The sequence below is a fragment of the Mastigoproctus giganteus genome, chromosome 11 (genome assembly GCF_048544385.1).
Source record: "Mastigoproctus giganteus isolate SK-2022 chromosome 11, ASM4854438v1, whole genome shotgun sequence".
In the NCBI taxonomy this organism is placed as follows: Eukaryota; Metazoa; Arthropoda; class Arachnida; order Uropygi; family Thelyphonidae; genus Mastigoproctus; species Mastigoproctus giganteus.
Window position 1 is genome coordinate 108,800,750 of NC_143585.1, and position 27,566 is coordinate 108,828,315.

Sequence of the window (27,566 nt, forward strand, 5' to 3'; positions counted from 1 at the left end):
ACCAGCACCTTTGCTAACTAAAAAACTTATTCCGCCAGTGATATCACTTGTTTCGATAAAGTGCTGATAAAGGAATTTTGCCTGTTCACGTATGACGAGTGAACTTAAGGGAATTTTATTTTGAGTTCGGTCTTCTATCCACAGATTTAAAGCTTTTTCCATTTTTTCTAATTTAACATCACGAGTTACAGAGCAAATTTTTGAAGCAATTAGCGCGTTTTCACAGACACTATGGCGGATTTTTACTTCCAATTTTTTGATTGATCGTACCGTTGACTCATTGATTTTATAATGTTTTGCCACTGAGGAGACACTTTCACCATTAGAAATTTTGTCTAATAACTCAATTTTATTCGCTAATGTCATCACCTTCTTTGATCTTTTCACATTTCCCTTGTTATTCGTAGCCATATTTTTGTACGGGTTAGAAAGAACTTGTCCACAATAAAGTCACTTTCTTCCATTAACACACTCGAAAAAGTCTGTTTTACACTGAAAAATGATAGATTTATCACTTTTGTAAGCATATCAATATCAATTTATAAATTGATAAATTTATTCAATTTATAAGCATATAAATTAAAAGCAAACGACGAATATTTTTGTACGGGTTAGAAAGAACTTGTCCACAATAAAGTCACTTTCTTCCATTAACACACTCGAAAAAGTCTGTTTTACACTGAAAAATGATAGATTTATCACTTTTGTAAGCATATCAATATCAATTTATAAATTGATAAATTTATTCAATTTATAAGCATATAAATTAAAAGCAAACGACGAAACCTTCCATGACAAGCGCATAACACATACTGAACAAGGATTAGCGAGAAACATCCACACTTGCGATTTTGTCATCCCTCTCCCCCCACCCACTGAGCACTGTTTTGACCGAAAAAGATAATTTTAGCCACGCCCATGTTTTTTATGGCAGAAAATGTTCACGGCGTTTTAAAATTCACATTTTTTCGGGTTTCATTTTATATTAAATCAGCAACCGCGAATAGTGGGCGGTTTACTGTATGTGTGCTTGTGAAGCCACACAAGTTGAACAAAAAATCTACATATGTACACGTGAAAAAGTTAACTGGCTCAGTGTGAATTTTAGATTCTAAAGTTTTAATGTGTAAACTTTTAATTTATGATATTATAATTTTAATTAGATTTCTTTTTATCTATATTCTGGTTATGTGACTTGCAAACAGATCCCAAGGAAATTCCTGAACATTGCCTAGATATTTCAGAATCTTTTAAATTTTCAGTTCCAGAAGAACCTCTTAAATATCATTAAACTGATTAGTTAAGTATAATTTATGTGAGTTCGTGAGCTTATTTCCATATTAAGAACTTAATTTTCTCTCACATCTTTTGCGCATCATATCATACACATATTTCAAGAAAATTTTGTGCTTTCCAGTTTCTTCTTCTCCTGATTGAGAGATGTTCTATATTAAATATTTTACAGTTTCCAATTTCTGTAAAATTTGGGAAGTCTGGCATTTAATCAAGAAAAAAAGAAATATTAGTTCATAGCCATATTATATGCATCACAAGTTTCCAGGTCTGGAGGCCACACAGGGAAAAGGACAGCTTCTAGAAAGGATTCAAAGAAGGGCAACCAGATAAGTGAGGAGTGCTTAGGAGGTAATGCAGATTGGCAAGTAGACAAATTTTAGGGAGCAATAATATGCTGGATCTCACAAAGTTTACTTTTGGCTAATGTGTTGTAGACCACTAGAATAAAACCTACAGTGCTGCTTGAGATAGAGTTTGATAGCAGTCAAAGTGGAAATAGATTTTTGGCAGATACAGAAAAATTAACCCTTTTAACAAAGGGGGAGATGAGAAATATTTGTATATAGCCATTCTGTAAACTTTAGGTTTTGGGGATCTATCAAACTTCCACATAACTATTAGTATTACAAAAGTTGTACAACTAAGAAAAGGTTAATCTAATGCTATTCAGCTTTTAGTATTTTTTAAGTCCTATTATGCCTAGCATAATGGATCTTAAAAGAATTTAAAAGTTATACAATTTAATCATACCTTCAGAGAAACAGGGTGGCAAAAATCAACTTTCACAGCACCGAAGTTAGAATGTAATGTGCTCCAAATACCTTTTAGTGCTGACATAAAACTTTCCATTACTTTCGGCATACCCTGAAATTTAAATATATAATTATAAACCTTAATATGTAGAGATTTATACTATAAATAAAGCCCTCTGCACTGAATTTAAGAATCAACATTGCTTTCTACTAAACAGTAAAATAAAACATAAGATGCCAAGGAAAAAACATACCATCTGTTCTGATATGAAATTCCCATCCATAATTTTTTCATAGCTAATTGCAACTGGCACAATATAAGCATCTGTAATGCTCCCTAAATACAGAAAAAAAATTATGATTTTTTTTTTCAATAAGTAAACATCACCTTTTCACTATACCAATTCAATTCATAATCAAGAAATAGTGTTAAAAATGTTATATTATATTATGGTTTATGAGGAATTTTGTTTTTAGATACAATTTTCACTGATCCTCTCACTGCCATAAGAGGAAGAGTGAATGCCATTGGGAACTGAGGGCCATTTTTTTTTTATTGTGTTGTCATATTTAATAAGTACTGGATGGTTTAGTCTTTTCCTCTTTACACAAGAGTAGATTTTAGGGAGGCTGGCCAATGGACTCCTCCTAAATCTTCTAAAATAGAAAGATATTGGATCCATCAGTGTTTAGACTGAGTGTCTGATAGCACACAGATTGCCTGTCCCCCCTATGTCCCTCAATAGGCATAGAGGGGAACAGGCATTCTAAGCTACTCAAGAGTTACCCAGTCCCAGTCCTCTAAGATGAGCATTTGCCTTATAAAAATTTTAAAAATAATAATGTGATGATATACATGTGGTATATTTGATTTTCTTGCAGTTTTTAACTGGTTATTTTAGCCTAGTTATGAGCCAAAAACAAATAAATTTAGAAGACAGCCATTAACAGCTGTATAAAAGTATAAGGTTAACATTATACAGAGTGTTTCAAAAATGATGGTCAATAATTTAAAGGTGAAAAGTACAAACTAAAATAAGCAAAAAAGTCCAATTGAACATCAGGCTGCAAATGAACCATTCTGGAGATAATGCACATTTTCAGTTAAGATCTGCCACTGACTATGGGAGCACCTGGGAGAGTAGTCTGTATTGCTGAGACATTGGCGATGTAAAATTTGCCACACACTGCTATGATTCAGTACACGCTCTTGTAGAGCAACCCTCCTTTTCAAAATTCCTGGATTTTGTTCTACTCTTTCTAACACCCTTTCCTCAACATCAGGTGTTATGCTTCTGGGCCTACCTGCTCGTAATCCATGTGCAAAGTGCTCATGTTCTCTAAGGCATTGATGTACCCTGATGAATGTGTGCCTGTTGGGCTGCCTTCGATGGGGAAATGCTTCTTGGTACAAATGTGCAGCCTCGAGTGCACTGCCGTTGGCTTTACCATACATGAAATGCATGTCCGCACACTCTTCCTTGCTGTAACCTCTTTCCATGCTGACTATCCTTTGACAAGTACTAGTATGACTGCTACGTCTCAGAGCATTGAGAAAGGGGAAAGGGAGAGAATGAGCATAGTCTAACCTAAACAAACAAGTTAGTGGTTGATCCCAACTCTGTACAGTTCACCTTGTCAGTGGTGGATCCCAACTAGAAATGTACAATATCCCAAAAATGATTCACTTAGGACACATGTTTACTAGGCTTTTTTTGCATATTGTAGTCTGTACAGTTCACCTTTAAATTATTGATCATCACTTTTGAAAAACCCTGTATGTAAAACATGTAATGGTAACATAAGATAGATGCTATAGTTACTTGTACAAAAGCTATTATCTTGAAATTATATACAAAAAGGGGAATTAAATTTCGGAAGACAGACTTTGAGCTTCAGGTTGCATGTCACAAAACTTTCTAGCAATGACCAACTGAATTAACATAAATTTAAAATAAATAAATGATGTTTACATAAAATACTAAAGTTTTTTCCATAATAAAATATGGAAAAAAAAACTAATAAAATATACAGTAGCTTTCGAGATGAAGTGCCTTTTCATCAGCTTAGTCAGTGAATGGTGTATTGCAGTATTTGTATATGTTGGTAAAAACAGCAAAAGTCAGCTGAGCATGATCATTGTTGGCAGAGCAGAATTATGTATACATGATGATTGCCGTGTATACTGACATGAATCGCCAGTGCTCATTGCATTGGCGATTCATGCCAGTAGATTCCATAATGGGGTGCAAGTGCACTCCCCTATTGCAATTCATGGTACTATTATTGCTAGATATGGGCAGTGCTTCAAACCATGAGCCAGGGTAAAAAGATATTTCCCTTAAATATAATGAATTGTTGCCTCTTGTCAGCATAAAAATAATAACCCTAACCTGTTAATAACAACATGAAAAATCAATACATTAAAGTCATAGAAATATATCAAACATAATCTAGTCACTTTAATTTAACATATATATATATTATTCCTCTCTGTATCTAACTTTAATCATGATCTTGTGAAAAATGACTTTACATTAACATTTACAAATTTATTAGTTAATATCAAAACGATCCGTTAATATCTAAATTTGCCATTCATCCAACATTAACATAGAGTTGTGAAAACCTAGAATTAGATAAAATAATTATGACCGCATATCAGTCTATGGCTAATTTCAGCGACAGACTGATAGAATTATTTATGGTCTGTGGGTGAATTTAGCCACAAACTGACCATCATCCACAATGTTTTTTGGAGGTTTCAGATAAATACCACATTATTTTATGCTGATGCATACCATAGGCTTTGGGTTCCAATCCCAGTTTGCTGTAAGTACTAAACATAAAATAAAAATTAACTTTCGGCTGCATATTATCAAAATTAAACGGGATATACTAAAATTGAAAATAGGTAATTAATAATAGCAAAACTGTTATTGAGACTACAGAAATGGTTTGCATGAGACATTCATTTCATTTCATATGGCTATCTTTGCTATATCATTTCTCATGTTTTCCTAGCTTCAAGCACAATTGCATACAGTTTGGTAAATTGTTGGACCTTAGTGATATTTCACGTTTTTTTTTAGTTGCAGTTATTTAATTTAATTTCTCTGTGGGGTGTTTCAGTAATTTTTGCCATTTCAAACCATTTACATAATATTTCTAAATTTATTTTCTTCACAGTTTGCTTTCCTGCTCTGGTTTACACTATGTAACATATCTTTACATTTATGTTCTAGTGATATTTGTCACTGCTGCTTTGGGCAAGTCGGTATCTGTTAAATATTATGCTGTACTACAATTTCTCTACAATTTACTGCAGTTATAATTCCATTTATTTGAGTTGTGAGCATGTGGATACAGCCACTCCCCGACTTATGTAAGGATTGCATTCCGTGGAACTCTACGTAAGTCAGATTTTACATAAGTTGGAATTTCCTTGTGAAGCACTCTCAACTGTGGTCGCTGAATTGATTTAATCAAAAAAGAAATGTTCAACGAACATATAAATAGAATTATTTATTGTATTTATTCAATTTTTTATCTCATGCACAGGAAAAATTACAGAAGCTTGCAATTTAAAAAATTTAAAAATTATAGAATTACAAAAAAAGAGAAGAGACAGGCATAGTAGTAGTAGTGGCATGTGATGCAAGAAAGCAAGTGTATAAGCTTATGCAGCATCAGCCAAAAAAAAAAAAAAAAAAAAAAAAAAAACACACCATTCCCTCCAAATGCCTAACCAGTTCCTCCTTAAATTTATTTAACCTATCAACTTTCAAAACGACAGATGGAAGTTTGTTCCAGCAATTAACTACCCGCTGGCTAAAGACAAATTTCCGCACATCTATTCTACATCTGTGTTTTCTTAATTTGAATTTATGCCCCCTTAGGTTCGTAATCTGAACAAGTGGAAGAATCCCATCAGAATCCAGCGTGCTCAACCCATTCAAGACCTTATACACCTCAATCAGATCACCATGCAGGTGCCTAATCTCTAGCCATTGCAATTTGCAGAACTTAAGCCTCTCTTGGTAAGAGGATCCCTTCATTTCCCTCACCAACCTTATTGCCCTTCTCTATACATGCTCAAGCAAATCTACATCCTTCCTAAAATGAGGCCTCCAGACCTGTACGCAGTACTCAAGGCGTGGCCTGACCATTGCCTTATACAGAGGGACAATCACCCTTTTCCCTGCTAGCAAAATTCCTATATATCATTGACAAAACCCCATGACCTACCCTGGCAGCCTGTCTGCATTGCTCAGAAAACTTCATATCTGACTGCACAATTACTCCCAAGTCTTTTTCATTTTCTACCACCTTAAGTGTAGTACCACACGGTACGTTTCTCTGGGGTTACTTCTACCCATATGCAGTACTTTGCATTTGTTAAGGTTAAACTTCAGTTGCCACTTCTTGGCCCATCTGCCCAAATTTTCTAGATCCTGTTGCAGTAGCACACTAACATTATTGTGATTAACAACCCTGCTAACCTTTGTATCATCTGCAGACTTCAACACTAAGCCTGATATACCTTCATCAATATCATAGATAAATATAAAAAACAACAGTGGACCCAACACCGAACCCTGTGGGACTCCACTAATGACATTAGTCCACGAAGAGCAGCACCCATTGATTACCACTCTCTGTCTTCTCCCACTCAACCATCCTTTTATCCATTGTAGCAACTTACACTTAATACCATTCTGCTCCAATTTGTACAATAGTCTTCCATGCGCAACAGTGTCAAAAGCTTTCCTGAAATTCAAATATATGATATCAAAATTATTTTTTGCATCCAGTTCCTTTGTAACCACATCATAATATCCTATTGAATTTGTCAGACAAGACTTTCCCTTAAGAAACCCATGCTGTGTCTGAATTATTGCTGCAGTCTTGTCTAGATGATCCTGCAATGCATCTTTAACCAGTGACTCCATTATTTTACCCAGAACAGAAGTTAAACTAACTCGTCTTTAATTACTCGAGTCACCCTTCGATCCCCCTTTGTGAATTGGGGATACATTTGCACATCTCCAGTCCGTGGGGACCTGCCCTGAGTCCAGTAATGTCAGTAAGTTTTACCTCTCGAGCATTGTTGCCAGAATCAATGTTTCAGCTGAAAGTATGGTGTTGCGGAGGTTGAGGGCTGTGGAGATTTAGGAGTCATCGGTCACTCAACCTTATGAGAGAACATATTAATGGATGACCAGATGGTAGATTTTTTCTTTTCATCGTAGATTTCTTTGTAACAAGCAAGCATATCATTCACCCTTCTGTTAACTTTTAAGAAACTTTCGCTGTCAGGATCCATCTTCTGAAACCTCGCCATTGCCGATGCAATTTCACAAACCACCACTGCCATTCTCTCTCTCTCTCTCTCTCTCTCTCTCTCTCTCTCTCTCTCTCTCTCTCTGGTGATGAAGCATCTCGGCTCCTCATTTGGTTCATCTTGAGCTTCGTCAGCATTTTCTTCTTTCACTATCGCTGCCTGCAAGTCAAAAAGTTCTGCGTTAGATAATTTCTTCTCTTCTTCCTCTATTAACTCCTCCACGTCTCTGGCAACAACCTCCAACCGAAGTAGCTCTGCAACTTTTACAATCTTATCTGTAACCTCTTCATATGATTCGCCTTTTTCAAATCCTTCAAAGCCTTTTACATGTCATGGGCATATTTTCTTCCCTGCACCATTTAAACACCTTTTAATAATTTTCGCCCAGATCTTATTAATGTTTAAGATAGAGGAGTAAATATTATAAGATAGGTTGGATGAGTGAAGTCGTGTTTGATGGTAGAAATATGACTCTTACGTTTAAATTGAAATCATCTATATGCATAGGATGTCCGCAGCATTTAAACCAATCCTCAAAGAGGTATTGTTATCCATGCTCTCTGGTTCAATCAGAAATGCATGGGTAGGGTGGCTTTATTGATGCTCTTAAATGCACAAGGATTTCCAGAATGGTACACAAGCAGTGGTTTTAATTTGCAATCTCCTGCTGAATTAGCCCCAATCAAGGGCATGGCCCTATCTTTTGAAGCCTTGAAACCTGGCATTGTCATTTCCTCTTTGGCAATGTATGTTTGATCCGTTATTTTTTTCCAATACAGAGCAGTCTCGTCAACATTAAAAATTTGATGCATTGAATAGCTGCCTTCATCAATAATTTTTCTGAACAAATCACAAAATTTCTCTGCAGCTACAGAATTGGCAGTGGCGACTTCACCACATACTTCAACATTGTGGAAACCTTGAACCTCTTAAACCACCAGTTGCTTGCCACGAACTTGGCTTAGGGTTCGCCATACTTATACCTCATATCTTCATAAATACTTCTTACTTTTGCTTGAATGGTCATTAGACTCAGGGGCACTCACTTCTGAATCTGATTTTCCATCCATATTATTAATAGCTTTTCCATCTTCTATATAGCACCTGAACGCTGTTTTGTGATCACTGTTGATCTCAAATACGTTGATCCTTTAACATGTTCTTTTATACGTGCACTGCCCATTAAAATAGCATTTACTGTTGAAGCAGTGAGACTTAATTGCCATGCAATAGATAACAAACTTTGTCCTGCTTCTTACTTCTTAATTATTTTCATCTTCATTTTTAAATCAATTTTGTTTGGTTTCCTAGGACTGCAACCACTTGCACTTTCCGTTAGTTGCTTTCTCTTCATCATTGTAATAAGTAAATAGGAATGAAGAAAAGATTCTGAAAATTTATTTATATTTCTTATATGATTGAAGATTTCAGTGAAGTGGAACAGATTTCACCCTAATAATGATGAAATCAATTGCAAATGCAATAAGATCGAGTTTACTACCTGTTTATAATTAGATGCACTAACAGAAAAGCCCAATAAACTGGAAAGTGCAAATTGTTTTTATTGTTTTCTGGTCATGACCTCCAGAAACATCCTTTAGAAAAATATCACAAAGGCGTTCAAAACTGATTCTTATAACGGGAACATATGCAATGAAAGTGTAGTGCAATTTCAATTATAATCTCTCTAAAAGACCATATTCAATTATAAATATGGTCTTTTAGAGAGATAAATAGCTTAGTAATAGAGCAAAATTTCCAACTTCCAAGGGCTTGGAACAAATTTAAAAAAAAAAAAAAAAATGTGTTATTGGGTTCACATTACGATATTTTCACAATACCTCCATTTATCCCTACAGATGCAAAATACGTTTCCATATTTTTTCTGGTTTGCGCCAGCCAGCAAAAACTTACATAAAGTCAAATTTGCATAAGTGGAGTATTATGTAAGTCTGGGAGTTCCTGTATATACACACACTGTACTGATAACTAAGGATGAAATATAGACTTACATTTCATTTACAATATTGAAATATTGTAAAGGCAAAGGTAAAGACGCAATATTACATTTACAGTCGCTAATGCCATTAAAAAAATTAAACATCACATGATCATTGCACATTTATTGATATAATTAAATCTATTATACCGCTAAAATTATTTGAGTAATAACCTATAATACATGCTATAGCTAAATTATAAATTTTGTTCATGTACTAGAATTTCTAATGCACCAATTACTAATATGCAACTAAGGGTAACAGAGAAGAAGGGTAACAGGGATATTAAAACTAATGTTAACATACTGTACACAATAAATATTTAAATTTTTCTCCAACTGATTACAGCCTCTATACATTGATAGGCATTCAACAGGAACCAACACCCATCAATGTACAAGTGTAAGTAATCAACATAAACCTATCTATTTCTAAGGTCTATTCCAAATTTAACAGCTTTTTATTAACAGGTTTTTAGAAATTATATTAATTGGGGAGTTAATTTAGCTGTAAACTAAAAATAATGGGGGGGGGCTTAATCTGGTTGTAAACCGGAATTAAGGACCACTGGTCTGAGGGATAGTAGCAAAATTAATTAAAATTATAGAATTAACCTAAAGACATCCTTGTTGTAGTACAGCTAAATTAGGCTAAATTAGGCTAAATTTAGCTATGACATGTATTATACAGCTAAATAAAAACAAACCATGAGCATTTTTTGTCTTGCTGCTATGCATATGTTGCAATGCCCACTAACCAGTTTTGTTTTATGTGATATAATGAGGGATAGGTACATATGTCTGTTGTATTTAGGATTAGAATGATTAAGGGAATAAGGGGAAATGAAAATGAAGTAAAAATAAAAAGGAATAAAATAAAATCTGAGTCAGTATCCCTATTGCCCTTAGTTGTATATTAGTAATTAGTACCTCAGAAATTCTAGTACATGAACAAAATTTATAATTTAGCTATGACATGTATTATACATTATTACTCACATAACTTCAACATTATAACAGACTTAATTATATCAATAAATATATATATACTGTGTATACTGATTAACTACTTTGTTAGGTCCACATACCTAATTGCAAGTACCCCCCTTTAGTCTCCAGGTCAGCCTGGATTCATCATAGCATGACTCAATAAGATGTCTAAAATGTGACACAGGGATACTGGTCCATGTTGACTCAACTGCTTCCCAAGGCTGTTGCAAATTACATAGTTATGACTCTTTACTCCAAAGAGTTCAATCCACCTTGTCACACTAGTGCTCAACTGGTGACTAGGGAGACCACCACAATAGGCTGAATTCACTCTCACAGTTCTGGAACCAAAATCTTTCATATAAAAGATTCACTTAAATCTTTCATATATTAGTTACTTGTCCATTTTCATAGTGAATTACATACATATAACACCACTATTAACTGCCCATCTTTATATCAACATTATGCTGTTATTGAGGTCAGGTGTATCTATTCAAGTGGCCACCTCTATGTTTGCATATGTATGTATGATGCACGTGAGTGTATGTGTGATGCCTAATGTCCAACAAAAACAATCTATAAACAGCATATTAACACACAATACAGTAACACAATTCTGTACTTCAATGTTTCAATATAAAATGTTACAAAGAAACCTTTTATTATATATCATCAAACCAAATTTCTAATTACTGAAAACACTGCAAAGTAACATTCACCATACACAGCAGTTCTCTTCCTACTGGATTTCAGAGGCTTTTATAAGATCCATGGACAGAAATGCAATAATAAGAGTTAATATCAATATTTTATTTCGCAACACATGCTAAATTGCGTTGCATGAAGTTGTAGAAATAGACACTTCATTCCTCTATATGAGAGATAAATAAATAATCACAGACTAGCATACTCTGATGTGTGCTGTTGCCTAATACATGTAATTAATCACTCTACACATGATTCAGGATTCTCTCAAGCAACTTGTGCAACTTCAGTGAATGTGGATAATTAAATTCAAAGGTGGCCAGAATGACAATTCCCCTCTCACATCCTCAACCATCTATACTAAGAATTATTTCTTAGTAAACATGGTTGCACATAAGAGAAGGGAAATGTCATGAATGGAGTCTGGTGTAAGGCATGTTGAATATGATATCTCCTCCTCTATGCATATTGCTGCATAGCCTCTGCTACAAGCATCTATATACCCAATGATGTTGTGTGCAGTAAAATTCAGTTCAGAATGCTCTATTTTCATTTTGAAGCACCCTGATATTTTTGTAAATATACTGTTTGCAGGTGTGTATGTGTTGTGTGTGTGCACACACATTTCGCATTCATTTATTTGTAAAATAAATGAATGTGTAAAATAAATGAATGTGAATATATATACCACAAGCATAGTCCAATAGCTATTTACCAACCTTCTAATAATGTATCAACCACAACTGACAGTAAGCCAGCTTTAGGAAGGCATGCTTTTCCACTACGTGATCGACCTCCTTCTATAAAGAATTCTAAACTATGACCTGATTTCAAACTCTCTGCCATATACTGAAAAGAAAGAGAGAGAGATAACAAATTGACAATAACCATTTATAATTAAATATTAAAAATACTGTTAATTCCATATTATCTAATTACCATTCAAGATCTGGGAACAATGTACTATCAATAGACAGTATGATTAATGTATTTAAAGTATTAAAAATTTCTGAGAAATACAAAACTGTGTTGTTTTTTTTTTTAATACTCCATCATGACCACCTAAGTCAGAAGAGGTCACAAAAATCATTATCAGAGGCATATGATGATGCAAGAAAGCAACCTTATACAGAATCAGCCCAATTAAAAAAAAAAAAAAAAAAAAAATTCCATTTCACCTATCCATTCCCTCCAATAGTTTGTCTAGTTCTTCCTTGAATTTATTTAAGCTATCAACTTCCACAACAACAGATGAAAGTTTGTTCCAGCACTTAATCCCTTGCTGGCTAAAAGACAACTTCTGCACATCTGTTCCGCAACTGATCTTCCTCAATTTGAATTTATGTCCCCTCATGTGCATAGCCCGAGCAGGAGGTAAACTCTCATCGGCATTGATCTTGCTCAATCAATTCAAAGGTTAATCAATCAGATCACCTTGCAGGTATCTAGTCTCTGGATGCTGCAATTTGCAGAACTGAATCCTTCCTTGATAGGAGCACCCTTTGTTCCCCTCACAAATCTCAATGCCCGTCTCTGTACTTGTTCCAGCAGCTCTACATCCTTTCTAAAATGAAGCTTGCAGACCTGTATGCAGTATTCAAAATGTGGCCAGACCACTGGCTTATAATACAACTGGATAATCAAGTCCTTATTTGTGCTAACAAAATTCCTGTATATCACTGACAAAAATCGATGAGTTGTCCTGGCAGCCTGTCTGCACTGCTCAGAGAACTTCATATCTGACTGCACAATTACCCTCAGGTCTTTTTCATTTTCGACTACACTAATTGAAGTACCATACAGTTGGTATGTTGCACTGGAGATAATGCTATCCATATGCAGTACTTTGCATTTGTCATCAGTTAAACTTCATCATCAGTTTTGTCATCAGTTAAATTTCAGTTGCCATTTCTCAGGCCATCTGCCTAACTTTTCTAGCTCCTGATGCAGTAGCATACCGTCATTACTATCATCAACCACCCTGCCTACCTTTGTATCATCTGAAAACTTTGCCATTAAGCCTGATATGCTTTCATTAATATCACTGATAAATATAGAAAACAACAATGGGACCAACAACAAACTGGGGGATTCTACAACAACAATAGTCTGCAAAGAACAGTGTCCACTGATTACCACTCTGTCTTCTCCCACTCAACCATCCTGTTATCCATAGCAGCAACTTGCTCTTAATGCCATACTGCTCCAATCTGTACAGCAGTCTTATGTGCAACAGTATCAAAAGCTTTTCTGAAATCCAAGTATAAGATTTCAGTTCTGCTATAACACAGTATGTGTTCCTAAAATCTCCACATTATGGTATTCCACTCATTAAAAGCAGAGCTTATGGGTAAAAATAGGGATGGGGCAGAGTACTCAAAAAAATTGTTCAGCCTGGTAAATAGAACACTAAAAAAAAGTTAGAAACCCAATAAAATTGCTAACACAGGTTTAAATATCTTAAATTTCTAATAAATAAATAATTATTAGAGTAAATATAGCACTTTACCTTGGCAAGATATGAAGTTTGCTTGATTGATATTTTTATTCACTGACATTTGTTTTTTTTTTTTTTGGATTGTAAAATTTAAAACAGTAATAAAAAAATAAGCAATCAATAACAACAAACATGCGATGCACAAATTGCACAAGTGAGACAAGTTTACAAAGCTTAAAAAATAGGAATGAAGATTCTGAAAATTTGTTTTTTATATAATCGAAGATTTCAGTGAAGGGGACACATTTCACCATAATAACATAAAAACACACAGAATTCCAGCTATCACTATTATCGCAAATGCAGTAAGGTTGAGTTTACTACCCATTTATAATTAGATTGCACTAACTGAAAAGCCCAATAAACAGGGAAATGCAAACTGTTTTTATTGTATTATGGTAGTGACCTCCAGAAATGGGCTCCTCTGCTCATGCTATCATGCCTCACAAAATTTCTATTCGAACAGAAAATGCGAGCTCCTGAAAACATGAGTCGGCCTACAATATCATCTGTTATCTTGTGAATACAGTGAATGACAATGGTGTCTCTGACCCAATACAACTACAGTAAATGGGAAATATAGCTCTCACAGATTTGACATTTGACTTTTTTTAAGCCTTCGTAAACTTTGATGTATTGCTGCGCAGGTCGCTACGTTCAGTCAGGGTTTGCATTCACCTAATGTTACTCTCAGATGAAATCGTGCATGAACCAGTGCAAAAATCACGTTATACTCGCATTGTTCCCTAATATATCAGTTGCAGTGGAGCAAATTTACATTGCAAAAATGCACATTATAGCAGAACTGACTATGTATTATATCAAAATTATTTTCTGCATCCAGTTCCATTGTAACCATGTCATAATATCCAATAAAATTGGTCACACAAGATTTCCCCTTAACAAACCCATGCTGTCTGAAATATAACTGCAGTCTTGTATAGATAATACACATTACTAATTTAACTAGTGACTGTTACTTTACCTGGAACAGAAATATCACTAACAGTCTGTAATTATTCATGGAACCCTTTGATCCACCTTTGTGAATTGGGAATACATTCCCACACCTGAATCTAAGGATACTCTCAAAATTATGTTGAAGGGTTTGCTTATTTCCTTCACTGCATCCCTTAATAAAATTGGATAGATCCCATCCACCCCAGGTGCCCTTCTTAAAACAATTTATTTTCCACTTCAACTTTTTTCTTTTCCAACTCCAATTTCTCTTTCCTCTCAGTTATTACAAAATCATTTAGCTACCTGTTACAGTTTGATAAACTTTGGCCTCCACTTCCCTAAAGAATGCCTCATGTGTGAATGCATATGCAAAATGCATTCACACATGAGGTTGCTGACAAACTAAATGAGTTTGTCAGCAACCTGAACAGGATCATCAACAGTTTAATGATTGATATGAAGTGGACAACTTCGATTCATCCCCTTCCTTCTCGTGTTTAGATAAGTAAGGAAGTCTTTGCTGTTTATCTTTACATCCTTTGCCAAAAATTTCTCATAATCACCCTTCGCTTGCCTAACCTCCTTTGTAACTTGATTACAGACTTGATTGCTGCGAGTCTCATCAGTTCATTTAATCTCTTACTCTTAATGACATTAGTTCCAACGTGTACAATATTACCTTTTGTGTCGTTAAAAGATGATATTGGCTCTACATCATCAAGTTTTGCCCGTGGCAGACACAGCCTGGTCCTATGCCACCTATCCACTTTGCAAAATATATTTCCCTTTTCCCTGACAATAGAGTCACCGACAATAACTAGCTCCTGTGGGACCAATATATTCTGCCTTGGGAGTTGCTGCTGTGTTTCCTGATGACCAAGTGCAAGCTCTGGTAATGATGTGAGCAGCTGAGAGCTTGATAAGCCCCCAATTTATATTCTTCATGTTCTCATAAAGGCCCATAACAACACTGAGTTGGTGCCTAAAATCGTCACACTCATTGTATCACTCACACACACACACACACACACACACACACACAAAGACATCCATCCTTCTTGGCAATACCATGTCCCATTCCAGGTAGATCTGCAAACACCAACAATCAGTACATTTCATAGGACGATGATTCAGAGGACAACTGCACCCTAAGTTCTCCCCCAAGCCACAGCACTCCCACCACCCTGAGCCCTTTGCTTTGCTGCTCTGGTTTGAGGCATGATTTCCATTAAAATTCAATATAATTAAAAATACTACACTGAACTTATATATCTAATGCAGTAATAACATTATACATCCAGTTATGGTATGCAGTCTACATTACTGTTTCATGAGACAAGCTCTGGCGGCCTGTCTGACTGCACAATCACTTCATATCTGACTGCACAATCACTCCCAGAACTTTTTCATTTTCTACCACCCTAAGTCTAGTACTATACAGTTGGTACATTCCTCTGGGGTTACTTCTACCCATATGCAGTACTTTGCATTTGTCAATGTTAAACTTCAGTTGCCACTTCTCAGCCCATCTACCCAAATTTTCTAGATCCTGTTGCAGTAGCACACTGCCATTACTGTCATTAACAACCCTGCCAACCTTTGTATCATCTGCAAACTTTGACACTAAGCCTGATATACCTTCATCAATATCATTGATAAATATACAAAACAACAGTGGGCCCAACACCAAATCCTGTAGGACTCCATTAATAACCTTAGTCCACGAAGAGCAGCATCCATTGAATACCACTCTCTGTCTTCTCCCACTCAACCACCCTTTTATCCAATGTAGCAACTTACCCTTAATACTGTTCCAATTTGTATGATAATCTTCCATGCGCAATAGTGTCAAAAGCTTTCCAGAAAACCAAGAATATGATATCAGAATTATTTTTTGCATCTACTTCCTTTGTAACCACATCATAGTATCCAATCAAATTTGTCAGACAAGACTTTCCCTTAACAAACCCATGCTGCATCTGAATTACGGCTGCAGTCTTGTCTATATAATCCCGCAATGCATCTTTAACCAGTGGCTCCATTATTTTACCCAGAACAGAAGTTAAACTAATTGGTCTGTAATTACTCATATCACCCTTAGATCCCCCTTTGTGAATTGGAAATACATTTACACATCTATAGTCCGTGGGGACTTCCCCTGAATCCAAGGATGCTCTCATAATTATGTTAAGGGTTTACTTAGTTCCTTTGCCTCCTCCTTTAATATAACTGGATAGATCCCATCAACCCCAGGTGCCTTTCTTATGTTTAACTTCAGCAATTTCTCCTCCACTTTGCTCTCAGTTATTACAAAATCATTCAGCATCCTGTTACAGTTTGATAAACTTCTGGCATTTGACTCCCTTAATAACTCCTCATGTGTGAATGTGGATGTAAAATACTCATTTAGTTTGGCAGCTATCTGAGCAAGATCATCAACAGTCGAACCATCGATATCGAGTGGAGCTATCTGATTCATCCCCTTCCTTTTAGAGTTTATATAAGTAAAGACGTCCTTGCTGTTTTTCTTAGCATCCTTTGTCAAAGATATTTCGTAATCTGCCTTCGCTTGCCTAATCTCCTTTGTGACTTGATTGCTGACTAGCTTATATCTGCCATAGGCTTCTGTGTTGCCTGATAATTTATATGCATCCCATGCATTTTTCTTCTCTGCCACGAGTCTCATTAGTTCATCTCACATCCATTTAGGCCTAAACCTTGAACAGTATTTCTTAGTTGGAACAAAAAGCCTAGTAGCTTCCATAATTAATTCCTTGAATGCTTCCCACTCAGAATTTGCTGTTGGTAATGTCATCAGTTGGTCCTGCTGTACAGAATTTAAAAACTGTCTGAGACCACTGTAGTCACCTTCATGGAAGCAAAAACCTTTCCCTTTACTCCTTATATCTTTAAGTAAATCCCACATCAATACATTGTGATCACTGCCACCTAGTGGTTCCTTTATCTGCAAATTCTTAATACACAAATAATCACTGCCGATAACCAGATCAAGAGTATTACCCTCTCTGGTTGCCTCTCGAACATGCTGCTGCTGAAAACAATCATCCAATAAATCGAGAAAGGTCTTACTAGTGTGCAAGTGACCAACCCACAAGTTCCAGTCAATATCTGGGAAGTTAAAATCCCCCATTATAAGACATTCTGATTTACTGGCCCACTCTATTTCTCTGTAAAATTCTTTGTTGTACTCATTACAGTCATTAGTCTTATAACACACTCCTACTCTTATTTTTGCTTTCCCAGTGCTTATGTGATACCAAACTGACTCAACATTGCACTGTCCATCTATATCAACTGGATGCACTTCCTTAGATTTTATGTTTTTCATAATTAACAGCATAACCCCCCTTCCTATCGTGTCTATCCTTTCTGTACACATTGCAGTGTACAAGCAGAGGAGGAAAGAGATTTGGGAGTTACAATTCAGTTGGATATGAAGTTTTCCAAGCAGCATAGAGAGGTGACAAGGAAAGCCTGCGATGTCCTATCAATGATTTATTGTACATTTGCTTATAGAGATAAGGATGTCATAATCCAAATGTAGAAGTCAATTGTAAGGCCACACTTGAAATACTGTGTTCACATATGGAGACTGTGCCTAAAAAAGCACCTTGAGCTACTTGAAAGGGTTCAACAACAGACAATGTGCCTGGTAAGATCAGCAAAGAGATGTCCATACAAGGAAAGAATTCAAATTTGTGGACTGCAAAGTTTGGTAACTAGGCACCATAGAGGAGACCTGATTAAGGTGTACAAGGCTCTGCGGGGAGAAAGTAAAATGTATGAGGGTGAACTTTCCACTGTTTTAAGTTATATAGCAGAACCAATGACAATAAATTAAAATGAGGGAAGAGGTGCAAGAAGTTTTCTTTTAGCTAGCGAGTCATTGATTACTACAGAGAGTTGCCTTCATAGATGATTGAAGTTGAGAGCTTGGGGATATTCAAAGGTCAATTAGATAAGTGCCTACCTGAAGTGGAAGTCAAATAGATGGTTTGTTTTATTTTATTTTAGTATTTATTAATTTATTTCATTTTTATTTTTTTATTTTTTTTGGCTGATGTAGCAAAAGGCTCAACTTCTTTACACCATATGGCTAATACTAATAAATATATTTTTGTTACAAACAGGAATGAAAGCATTGCCAGGTTAAAATAATTTGCACAGATACAATTTGGAGGTAAACTGGACTTCATTTAAGTCACATATAAATTCAACTGTAGCAAGACTAATTTTTCATATATCCTCAAAAAAAATAATAAAACATTCAAATTATCAAATAGGATGCAACAGACTTTCAAAACTGAAATATACAAAAATAAACATACTAAAACATTTTATCTAAACTTACTGTATGCAGTATTGCTCTATATACATAATCTTTTCTGCCTTTTCGGGGATCAAGTTTCCTCTTGATAAAAAAGGCCCCAAGCCCTCTTAACAAAGAACTATATAAAGAAATAACATTATTATTAAAGTGATTCTGGTGGAGTCTATACATGACAAAGTTATAACTATGTTAACAATAGCTACATATGAAATTCTTTCCAGCAGAGATCTCTTTCAAATATGTAAATTACTTATTACTAAATGTGATTTACATTATTATATAAGCATTACATTATATATTTATATTACATTATACACATAATTATAAAGTATACTGAAAGAATAAAGATTTTGCTATAGTTCTGAATATTTCAATTACAATGTCATAATTTCAAAACAATGCCTTTAATAAAAGGAAATTTAAAGATAACACAATAAATAGAAATATGGGCAGAGATACACATGCACTATGGATGCATGTATTTAGCAACAGAATATACATTTATAATAAAAAACGATTTTTTTTCCCTACTTGGGATTTAAAATCAACATAAATAATTACAACAGAACTGATCATTTGAGATTAGGGTCAGTTACTGGGGTTTTCTGATTGACCAATCAGGGGTCAATTACTCTCCTATAACATTATCTCCCTTCACTTACTTGCCTGGACACCCTGACCACCGAGATGAGTAGTGCATGTAACCAAGGAACTGATAGAGGTTCTGGAATGTGATACTGTTTATAAAGGTATGGTGTAACAATAGTTTAAACTGTAGTTATCTCTTAATAGAAATAACCCACAAAAGGTAACAATTCATTTAAAGCCACAATTCTGGCTAATCTTGTTTGCTAATGACAATCTATGTGTATTATGACATGCAGTCATGGGTCTCCTTTTATCAAACAGCATTTGAGGTATATGTACATTCCTGTCTAAAAGTTTGGAATTTATCAAGTTACATAGGTTACACTGTAAATTATGTAACTTGACAAAACACATTGCCTACAACAATGTGTAAATTAGCTTGTCAACAATATATGCATTTTTCTGAAACAGCAAACGTACACTACCATACTCACAGCAATATAATTCTGCTAATTTCAAACTACAACCCCCAGTTTTATTTCCCATTGAAATAAAATATATAAATTGTGAAAATGAAAAATATCCATCCAACATTTTAACATATTTTCAGATTTGTAAATTATAAACTTTATGATACAGGATGGATGATTCAAATAATGAGATTTTTTGTTGCTGACTTGCTAAGAATAAGAGATGCAAAGCAGCTATAGTGACATCATTAGCTATAGTAGGCATGGCCAAGTTTTGATGCACAATGCACTGTTATAAAGTTCTTGATGAAAATGAAAAGATAAAACTAGGCAAAATTTTAAACCAAACTTCAAGCTGAATGAATATTTATCTCAATCACAAGTGGTGAATATCCTTCAATGAATATCACAAAAATGTAGCAAACTAACAAATCTGCATAACCACAGAATATCGTTCCCACACCTGGAACAGTACTTTCAAAACCTTACTTAACACTTTTTGCTGCTGGCTTCACCGATAACCTTTCTGATCCAGGATTGAAAACCATGATATTGAGTCGATCCAGATTGAAGAGGGCAAAGACTTTCTTGTGCATTCTTCTCACTATTGATGAATTAATCAGACTGTAAAGGCTGGTAAAGGCTGCTTGACAAAACTATTCCATTTTTCTTCTGTCAAGTTGGAAGAAAAAGAAGTTCTTAAAGTCAGGTGGATCTAATTAGGTCTGAAGGTTAAGACCTAATTTTTAAATTTTATCACACTAGGAAAAAAATTTGATTTTTATTTTTATTTCACAATTTCTTTAAAATCCTCATTTGATTTTTGACAAATAATTTTGTTGTAACGTTGTTAAAGAATTTATGTAAAAAGTATTCACTTTTACAAAACTTCAAAATTCCTCAAATAAACTTGCTCCACACATCCACATTCTATGAAGTACTGCCACAAATTCACACACATTCTGAGATGTCCAAAGTGAAGGGTGTGTTAATTGTCATGTCAAAGTAGAATATGAATCACAGAATTCTGTTTAAGAACCATTGATATATAATATACTTATAAGCAATTAAAGTTCAGATAACAAAAAACAGAAAAATCACATACCCAAAAAAAGGAATGCGAAGATTGTCTCCTGCAGCTACCAAAGGTGCTCGTATATCGTTCATATACAAAATTAATGTAACTAGGATGTAATCCAGATGGCTACGATGCAAAGGTAAATAAATTACTGGTACATTATTCTGTAAAAGAGAAATTAATATGGAATATAAGTAATATGAGAACTAATTCATAACCACATAAATCCTTGAAACACTAATCTTTACTGACTTTATGTTATTAAAACAGGAATTACTAATATGCTACTTTTCAAAAAGTAGAAAAATCAGAAAAATAATTTCTTCATTTTTAATAAATGAAAAAATTATCTTTTTCTTTAACATAAACAACTTTCCTAAATTTATCATTAGCAAGTTGCTAATGATAAATTAAGAAGTAAAGTTTTTTTTAGAAGTGGTAGTGAAATGAATAATTGGCTTCCTCTGATTCAGCCATCAACAAGACATAGTTAAATCCTTTAAAACAATTACCATTTTAATGAAAGTTTCATTATAGCAAAAATATTGCTAGTTCCTGGACAACTGGACTGATAGTGTTCCTGGACTGAGGATGTTGCCAACGGCAAATTCTAAATGGGAAGCATTCAAGGAAGTAATCTTGGAAGCTACTAGGCTTTTTGTTCCAGCTAAGAAATACTGTTCTAGGTTTAGGCCCAAATGGATGTCAGATGAACTAATGAGACTCGAGGCAGAGAAGAAAAATGCATGAGATGCACATAAATTATCAAGTAACACAGAAGCCTATGGTAGATATAAGCTAGTTTGTAATCAAGTCACAAAGGGATTAGGCAAGTGAAGGCAGATTATGAGAAATCTTTGGCAAAGGATGCTAAGAACAGCAAAGACTGCTTTACTTATATAAACTCTAAAAGAAAGAGAGAATTTATATATATATATATATAAACATAACTGTTTTGGGATATAACTTAAGGATTTAATTTTTGTTTTAAATTTTATTGAATTAAATTGGAATCATGACTCTGACCAGAGCAGCAAAGCAAAAGGCTCAAGCTAATGGGAGTGCTGTGGTTCAGGGGAGAACTGAGGGGGGCAGTTGCCCTCTGAATCACAGTCTATTAAAATGCACTGTTTGCTTGATGTTTGCAGAGCAGTCGGGTACGGGACATGATACTGCCAAGGGGGATGTCTTTGTGTGTGCACGATGTAAGGAGTGCAAGGAAATCAGGCGACAACTCAGCGTTGTTATGGGCCTTTATGAGACCTTGAAGGACAGGGTGGATGCCCTCGAAGGAAATAAATTGAGGGGCCCATCAAGCTCTCAGCTGCCCACATCAACGCCAGAGCTTGCACTTGGTCATCAGGCAACACAGGGGCAGCCCCCTAGGCAGAATGCGCTGGTCCCACAGGAACTAGTAGTTGTTGGTGACTCTAATGTCAGGGAAACGGGGAACATGCTTTGTAAAAAGGATAGGTGGAATAGGACCAGGGTATGTCTGCCAGGGGCAAAGGTTGATGACGTTGTAGAGTGGATATCATCTTTTAAGGGCACAAAAGGTGATATAGTTGTACACGTTGGCACTAATGATATTAAGAGTAGGAGACCGGTGGAATTACTTAGCAAGTACAGGTCACTGTTGAAAAAAAGCCGTGAATTAGGGTTGAACTTGAAAGTGTCTGCAATTCTGCCCAGACACGATAGGAGGGAGTATATGATGAGAGCCTTGTCGATCAATTCGGCCCTGGAGGGATTGTGCAAGGCTCAAGGGGTAGAATTTTTTTCAGCCTGGACTGTACTTGTTAACAGGAGAGATTGCTTCTACAGGGATGGGATACACTTAAATAGAAAGGGTGCAAGAATTTTTGCTGATGCTGTCGAGGCAGTGTTAGGTGGGTCGGAAAACTGCTAGTTGGGGGGGGATACAAGGACTAATAGATTAACAATAGCCACTGGCAGAGGTGGAAATGATTCTTGCACTGCTTCTATTCAAATGAGCAGAAGTCTGAAAAACAAGATGCAGGATATTTCAGAGACTGCTGGTAGTCATTGCGTTACAAGTAAACACATGGGTTGTGTTAGGGTAGCTAAGAATAGAAACAGGTGCATGTATACCTGCGTGTACACCAATGCTAGGAGTTTGGTAAATAAATCTGATGAATTTGAGGTATTGCTCAAAACATCAAAGGCAGATATTGTTGGGATATCAGAGACGTGGTGTCACACAGATATAAGTAATGCGGAACTGGAATTTGGGGAATACAATGTATATAGAAAGGATAGACAGGACAGGAGGGGAGGAGGGGTTATGCTATTAATTAAGAAACACATAAAGTCAAAGGAAGTGAAGCCAGTTGACATCGATGGACAGGGCAGTGTCGAGTCAGTTTGGTGTGACATAAGCATAGGGAAATCAAAATTGAGAGTAGGAGTGTGCTATAGGCCTAATGACTCTGATGAGTATAATAATATATTGTACAGGGAAATAGAGTGGGCCAGTAAATCAGAGAGTCTTATAATGGGGGATTTTAATTTCCCAGATATTGACTGGAATTTGTGGGTTGGTCACTCGCACACTAGCAAGGCTTTTGTGGATTTATTGGATGATTGTTTTCTACATCAGCATGTTCGTGAGGCAAAAAGAGGGAGCAATACTCTTGATCTGATTATCAGTAGTGATTCTTCATGCATTAAGAACCTGCAGATAAATGAACCACTAGGTGGCAGTGATCACAGTGTGTTGAAGTGGGATTTACTCAAGGAGGTAACTACCATCAGAGGGAAAGGGAAGGGTTTTTGTTTTCGTAAAGGCGACTATGATGGTCTGAGACAGTATTTAAATTCTATACAGTGGGACCAACTGATGATGTTACCAACAGCAAACTCAAAATGGGAAGCATTCAAGGAACTAATCTTGGTGGCTACCAGGCTTTACATACCAACTAAGAAATATTGTTCAAGGTTTAGGCCTAAATGGTTGTCAGATGGACTAACGAGACATGTGGCAGAGAAGAAAAATGCATGGGATACATACAAATTAATGGGTGACATGGAAGCCTATGATAGATATAAGTTGGTCTGTAACCAAGTCACAAAGGAGATTAGGCAGGCAAAGGCAGACTACGAAAAATCCTTGGCAAAGGATGCAAAGAAAAACAGAAAGGAGTTCTTTACATACTTGAACTCGAGAAGGAAAGGGATGAATCAGATTGGTCCACTGGATATTGATGGTTCAACAGTTGAGGATCCTGCTCAGGTGGCTAACAATCTAAACGAGTATTTTGCATCTACATTCACGCATGAGGAGTTATTCAGGAAGGAGAATGATGTAGGTAAAGTAAACATTGGCAGTGAGCTGGATGATTTTGTAATAACTGAGAGGAAAGTGGAGGAGAGATTGTTGAGGATAAACATAAAAAAGGCACCTGGGGTGGATGGGATCTATCCAGTTATATTAAAGGCGGCAGCAAAGGAAGTATGCAAACCCCTAGCCATAATTATGAGAGCTTCTTTGGACTCAGGGGAGGTACCCATAGACTGGAGATGTGCAAATGTAACCCCAATTCACAAAGGAGGATCAAAGGCTGACACAGGTAATTATAGACCTGTTAGTTTAACTTCTGTTCCAGGTAAATTAATGGAGGCACTGGTTAAAGAAGCACTGCAGGATCATCTAGACAAGAATTCAGTTATAGCTCAGACGCAGCATGGTTTTGTTAAGGGCAGGTCTTGCCTGACCAATTTGATTGGATACTATGATGTAGTCACAAAAGAACTGGATGCAGGGAATAACTTTGATATTATATATTTGGATCTTAGAAAGGCTTTTGATACTGTTGCACATGGAAGACTGCTGCACAAATTGGAGCAGTGTGGCATTGGAGGCAAATTGCTGCTATGGATAAGGGGATGGTTGAGTGGCAGAAGACAGAGAGTGGTAATCAATGGACACTGCTCAACGTGGACTAATGTTATGAGTGGAGTTCCTCAAGGTTCAGTGTTGGGTCCATTGTTGTTTTCGGTGTTTATGAATGATATTGATGATGGGATATCAAGTTTAATGTCTAAGTTTGCAGATGATACAAAGGTTGGCAGGGTCGTTAAGGACACTACTGACGCTATGCTGCTGCAACAGGATCTGGAAAGGTTGAACAGATGGGCTGAGAGGTGGCAAATGAAGTTTAACATTGACAAATGTAAAGTACTACATATGGGTAACAGTAACCCCAGAGCAATGTATCAACTCTGCGGTACTACACTGACAGTGGTGGAGAATGAAAAGGACCTGGGGTTAATTGTGCAGGCAGATATGAAGTTCTCTGAGCAGTGCAGACGAGCTGCAAGAGTAGCTCATGGTGTCTTGTCAATGATATACAGGAATTTTTCTAGCAGGGATAAGGAGGTGATTATTCCTTGTATAAGGCAATGGTTAGGCCACATCTTGAGTACTGTATACAGGTCTGGAGGCCTCATTTCAAGAAGGATGTAGAGCTGCTGGAACGGGTACAGAGAAGGGCAACAAGATTAATAAATGGAACAAAGGGTTGCTCTTACGAAGAAAGGCTTAAGTTTTGCAAATTACAGAGCCTGGAGACTAGGCACCGGCGAGGTGATCTGATAGAGGTGTATAAGGCTTTGAATGGTTTGAGCATGCTCAATGCCAATGGGATTCTTCATCTTTCTCAGAATAATCACCTCAGAGGGCATAAATTCAAATTGAGGAAGGACGGATGTCGGATAGATGTGCGGAAATTTGCCTTTGGCCAGCGGGTGGTTGGTTGGTGGAACCGACTTCCATCACTTGTTGTTGAAGTTGATAGCCTAAACAAATTTAAAGCTCAACTGGACAGGTATTTCGAACGAACGGAGGGGTGAAATGGGAGAGGGTTTTTTTTTTTTTTTTTTTGGCTGATGCTGAATAAGCTTGCTTTCTTGCATCATATGCCTCTACTAATGCTAATGCTAATGCTAATGCTAAAGGGGATAAATCAGATTGGTCCATTTGATATCAATGGTTTGACTGCAAATGATCATTCTCAGACAGCTACCGAACTAAATGACTATTTTGCATCTACTTTCACACTAGGAGTTATTCAGGGAGGGGAAGGCCAGATGTTTATCAAACTCTAACAGGGAACTAAATGATTTCATGATAACTGAGAGCAAAGTAGAGGAGAAATAGTTGAAGTTAAACATAAGAAAGGCACCTGGGGTAAATGGGATCTATCCAGCAATACTAAAGGATGTGGCAAAGGAAGTAAGCAAACCCTTAGCCATAATTATGAGAGTATCATTGGACTCAGGAGAGGTCCCCAATGACTGGAGATGTGCAAATGTATCTCCAATTCACAAAGGGGGATCAAACGATGACACTAGTAATTACAGACCTGTTAGTTTAACTTCTGTTCTGGGGAAAATAATGGAGTCACTGGTTAATGAAGCATTGCAGGATCATCTAGACAAGACTGCAGTAATAATTCAGACAAAGCACGAGTTTGTTAAGGGGAAGTATTATCTAATCAATTTGATTGGATACTATTATGTGGTCACAAAGGAACTGGAAGCAAAAAATAATTCTGATATCATATACTTGGATTTCAAGAAAGCTTTTGATACTGTTGCACATGGAAGACTACCATACAACTTGAAGCAGTATGGCATTAAGGGCAAATTGCTGCTACAGATAAAGGGATGGTTGAGTGGGAGAAGACAGAGTGGTAATCAAAGGACACTGTACTTCATGGACTAATGTTATTAGTGGAGTCCCCAGGGTTCGGTGTTGAGCCCATTGTTGTTTTGTAAGTTTATCAATAATATTAATGAAGCTATATATATCAAGCTTAATGTCAAAGTTTGCAGATGATACAAAGGTTGGCAGGGTTGTTAATGACACTAATGACAGGCTCTAGAAAAGTTGGACAGATGGTTTGAGAAGTGGCAACTGAAGTTTAACATTGACAAATGCAAAGCACTGCATATGGGTAGCAGTAACCTCAGAGAAATGTACCAACTGTGTGGTGTTACGGTCAGGGTAGTGGAGAATGAAGGACATCTGAGGGTAATTGTGCAGTCAGATATGAAGTTTTCTGAGCAGTTTGGCTGTAAGCCAGAGCAGGCCATGGGGGTCTTGTCAATGACATACTGGAATTTTGCTAGCAGGGATAAGGAGGTGATTATCCCCTTGTATAAGGCAATGGTCAGGCCACACCTTGGGTACTGTGTACAAGTCTGGAAGCCTCATTTTAGGAAGGATATACAGTTGCTAGAAAGAGTACAGAGTAGGGCAACAAGACTGGTGAGGGGAACAAAGAGATGCTGTAATGAAGAAAGATTTAAGTTCTGCAAATTGCAGTGTCTGGAGACTGGGCACCTGTAAGGTGATATGATTGAGGTGTACAAGGCTTTGAATGGATTGAGCAGGCTCAATGCTGATGGGATTCTTTCTCTTGCTCAGATTACAAACCTGAATCGGCAGACACTGAAATTTAGGAAAGATATTTGTCAAACAGATGTACAGAAATTTGCCTTTAGCCAGT

General features: G+C 36.3%; 1 protein-coding gene across 1 annotated transcript in view; it reads right to left on the bottom strand.

Annotated features, from left to right (window-relative positions):
- LOC150078342 (glycerol-3-phosphate acyltransferase 1, mitochondrial-like) overlaps positions 1-27,566 on the bottom strand; it is a 237,659-nt gene that overhangs the window by 66,582 nt on the left and 143,511 nt on the right. The window contains exons 9-13 of the mRNA XM_090384299.1: positions 21,061-21,197; positions 18,919-19,015; positions 11,809-11,938; positions 2,303-2,385; positions 2,047-2,160 (exon numbers count right to left, since the gene is read on the bottom strand). Of these exons, the coding sequence (XP_090240425.1) occupies positions 2,047-2,160; positions 2,303-2,385; positions 11,809-11,938; positions 18,919-19,015; positions 21,061-21,197 (561 nt within the window). The remainder of the gene's footprint in view (positions 1-2,046; positions 2,161-2,302; positions 2,386-11,808; positions 11,939-18,918; positions 19,016-21,060; positions 21,198-27,566) is intronic.